The sequence below is a fragment of the Perkinsus marinus genome (genome assembly GCF_000006405.1).
Source record: "Perkinsus marinus ATCC 50983 genomic scaffold scf_1104296948840, whole genome shotgun sequence".
Classification (NCBI taxonomy): Eukaryota; Perkinsozoa; order Perkinsida; family Perkinsidae; genus Perkinsus; species Perkinsus marinus.
This window is the reverse complement of record NW_003210043.1, coordinates 36,873-39,557: the sequence shown is the minus strand read 5'-3', so window position 1 is coordinate 39,557 and position 2,685 is coordinate 36,873. Positions and strand designations below refer to the sequence as shown.

The following is a 2,685-nucleotide window of genomic DNA, read 5'->3' as shown; positions in this document are numbered from 1 at the left end:
GACCCGATACGAAACCAACAATCCATTGCATTAATACTAGACCGAGATTGTTCTCATATGCTAGAGGTCACATCGAGTTCATTAATAGAGTGGTGCACGTATCAAGCCATTCGTGCATACTCCCAAGCCCACAGCTAAGACCAGGACTCACCTTGGCTTTGTTCTTCTCAAAGAAGAATCGCAGACGATCATCCTCCAGGGCAGCAGCATACATACTTTCGCACAACCTCGCAACAGCTGAGGGAGGAAATATAGTAATAACACCCACAGGCCCTTGGATGATTACTTACTCACTTCCCCTCCGATTCGCTCGTAAAGAGGCTTCTTATGAGCATCTTTGATCATCTGCTTCACATCAAATTGTCTGTTCACGTCTGAGACCACCTCCTGAGAAAGGGCAAGCATATGAGCCATGTGGTCCCACAAGGAGGTACCAGTCGAGTCGTCTCCATCAGCACAGTGCATTCATCTATCGTATCACTGTCACACCTGAGGGCTCCATAAGAGGTCGTTTGAGAGGTAGTCGAGCCAACCCTAGAGCTGCAAGGGCCTTGTGGGCGTTGTCCAGGAAGGCATCGAATTGCCAGTCTTGAATGAGGAGGGTCTGATGGATCCTTCGCAGCTCACGACCGGTGTACCTACATTCACCATGGTCGCGTCCTATATAAGAGTAGTGAGTTAACCCTCACTCGACAGCTCCCCCGAGCAGCTGCTGCATGTACACCGTCTGGGCCGCCTTCACTGCCTCAAGTTTACTGCCTTGGAAGAACATCTTGATACGCTCATCAACAAGGCATATACTGTATCTTTCAAGTGGATGAATAATGAAAATTGAGGAGGCCCTCTCAGCGGAACCGTGACGCCCCCCCCAACGTTGAATATAGTCGTCACCAAAATACGACAATGTCAGCAGTGATTTCCGCGAGGATCGAGGCAGCCTTACAGCTCGTCCACGAATCGAGCAATTCCACTATCGGCTCCTAAAGTCTTGTAAAGACCATCGGTGCCTGAGTAATAGCATATACATAGTAGAGTCACTGCATAGGTATCTAGATGAGGAGGCTATCACTTACCAGCGGATTCAGTCTTCCTACGAGCAATCTCCAACCTACTGGTGGCACCGGCCGTGATGTCTCCCCTCAACTGAGAGAATCATCACAGCAATACTCTCTATTCATCACATCATACAGGGCAGAAGCAACAGAAAGGTGATGGGAATCAGCAGCGCGGTCACTCATGCACCATACCATACTCACATGGTTCACGACTCCTAATACGTCCTCTCTAACATCGTGCTCAACCTCCATTAGTTCCATCGAGGTTGAGAGATTCTCCACAAGAGCATCAAATTGATGATCTCCGATATTCATAGGATAATGCACAGCTCGCACTATATTGATATCGATCCTAGTAAGACACGAGAGAGGCCAACGACGAACCAGCCGTGACCAGCTCACGTCGATCGATCCCCGATGGCTCCACAGAGGAACTCAGTGACCTTCCGCTTCACTGTTGCCAATTTGTCTTTGTCCATAAAAAAGAAGAACTTTATTCGAGGATCGCGTTCCGCGCCGAAATACCTAAGAACGACACGAGCAATGCAAATGCTCCAAGCAGTGCTGCCTCGCGTACATAGTCTCGACAACAGCCTCGACGTTCATCTCCCCTCCAATGCGCTCGAGGATCTGATCAAGTTTTCAGAAGGTCTGAGAACGAAAGCCTCAGAGCCTCACTGTCTTCCCATCCACCAGCTTCTGCGTATCCTTCTTGTTGTGGCCTTGAACGACGTATTTCCGTTGCTCTTCCATCATCGAAATGAAGATATCATGCAACTCCTCGCTCACATTCAAACCTAGGTCGACTAGGTCTCCCTGATTGAGTCGACTTACTCACTGTGCAGTGCCCGGTCAGCGTCCATGATAAAACAGTCAAAGAGGTAGTCGTTGATCTTCAAACCCTCATGGATCTCCGACATACTTCTGCTGCCCTCGAACATCCTAGGGCCTCCCAGAAGCTCACACATATACCTGCCAACAGGACACTTTACATGACAAGAAGTTGCCTCAAGAATCACTCACAGTGTTTGCTGTTCTTTTAGTGCGTCCATATCCCTACCTTTAAAGAAGTTCCGAAGCCGGTCATCTACCTGAACGATGTCGTATCTACAGAAATACAACCATCGACGTGACAGTGCCAGCAAAGGCGCGCACGTTCGATTCATGATCCTCGCTATCCCCGCACTTTCCCCCAGGCTGAGGAACGTCTCGTCCCTTCGCTGCTCGGCCGCCTTTCGAGCCATCGACATCCTCACCGTGCCTACACCAACGACCACACTCCTCCATCATCATGGCTACACCAGCCGGCCTACTCCCTGTCGTTATATACTTTCTTATCCTCCCCAGGAGCTGAATGAACTCCGCAATAGCCTCCGGGTGAGCACCCATCTCCAACAAGGCCGCATTGAAGTGCTCAAGCATCGCATCGAAATGGAAGTCCAGGATGTTCATATGGTAGTGGACCTAAATCGTCTCAACCATCGGTCCCCAGTTGGAGTCTTCCGCACCGGTTTAAGATCCTCCTCTGCATAGTTAGCAGGGCCCCCCGTATAGCTCAATACGAAGGTCTGCATGCGCTCTCTAATCTGCCCCATCTTCTTCTGAGCCTTCTCGAAGTGAGCCCGAGTAC

General features: G+C 50.0%; 1 protein-coding gene across 1 annotated transcript in view; it reads right to left on the bottom strand.

The window, feature by feature from the left end:
• Pmar_PMAR007768 (hypothetical protein) overlaps positions 1 to 2,685 on the bottom strand; it is a gene marked incomplete at both ends in the record, with an annotated part of 11,749 nt that overhangs the window by 1,546 nt on the left and 7,518 nt on the right. The window contains 16 exons of the mRNA XM_002778519.1: positions 152 to 237; positions 291 to 387; positions 435 to 489; positions 534 to 638; positions 690 to 806; positions 944 to 1,007; positions 1,074 to 1,143; positions 1,257 to 1,407; positions 1,458 to 1,580; positions 1,633 to 1,685; positions 1,734 to 1,852; positions 1,894 to 2,027; positions 2,079 to 2,146; positions 2,211 to 2,316; positions 2,386 to 2,519; positions 2,564 to 2,656. Of these exons, the coding sequence (XP_002778565.1) occupies positions 152 to 237; positions 291 to 387; positions 435 to 489; positions 534 to 638; positions 690 to 806; positions 944 to 1,007; positions 1,074 to 1,143; positions 1,257 to 1,407; positions 1,458 to 1,580; positions 1,633 to 1,685; positions 1,734 to 1,852; positions 1,894 to 2,027; positions 2,079 to 2,146; positions 2,211 to 2,316; positions 2,386 to 2,519; positions 2,564 to 2,656 (1,575 nt within the window). The remainder of the gene's footprint in view (positions 1 to 151; positions 238 to 290; positions 388 to 434; positions 490 to 533; positions 639 to 689; positions 807 to 943; positions 1,008 to 1,073; positions 1,144 to 1,256; positions 1,408 to 1,457; positions 1,581 to 1,632; positions 1,686 to 1,733; positions 1,853 to 1,893; positions 2,028 to 2,078; positions 2,147 to 2,210; positions 2,317 to 2,385; positions 2,520 to 2,563; positions 2,657 to 2,685) is intronic.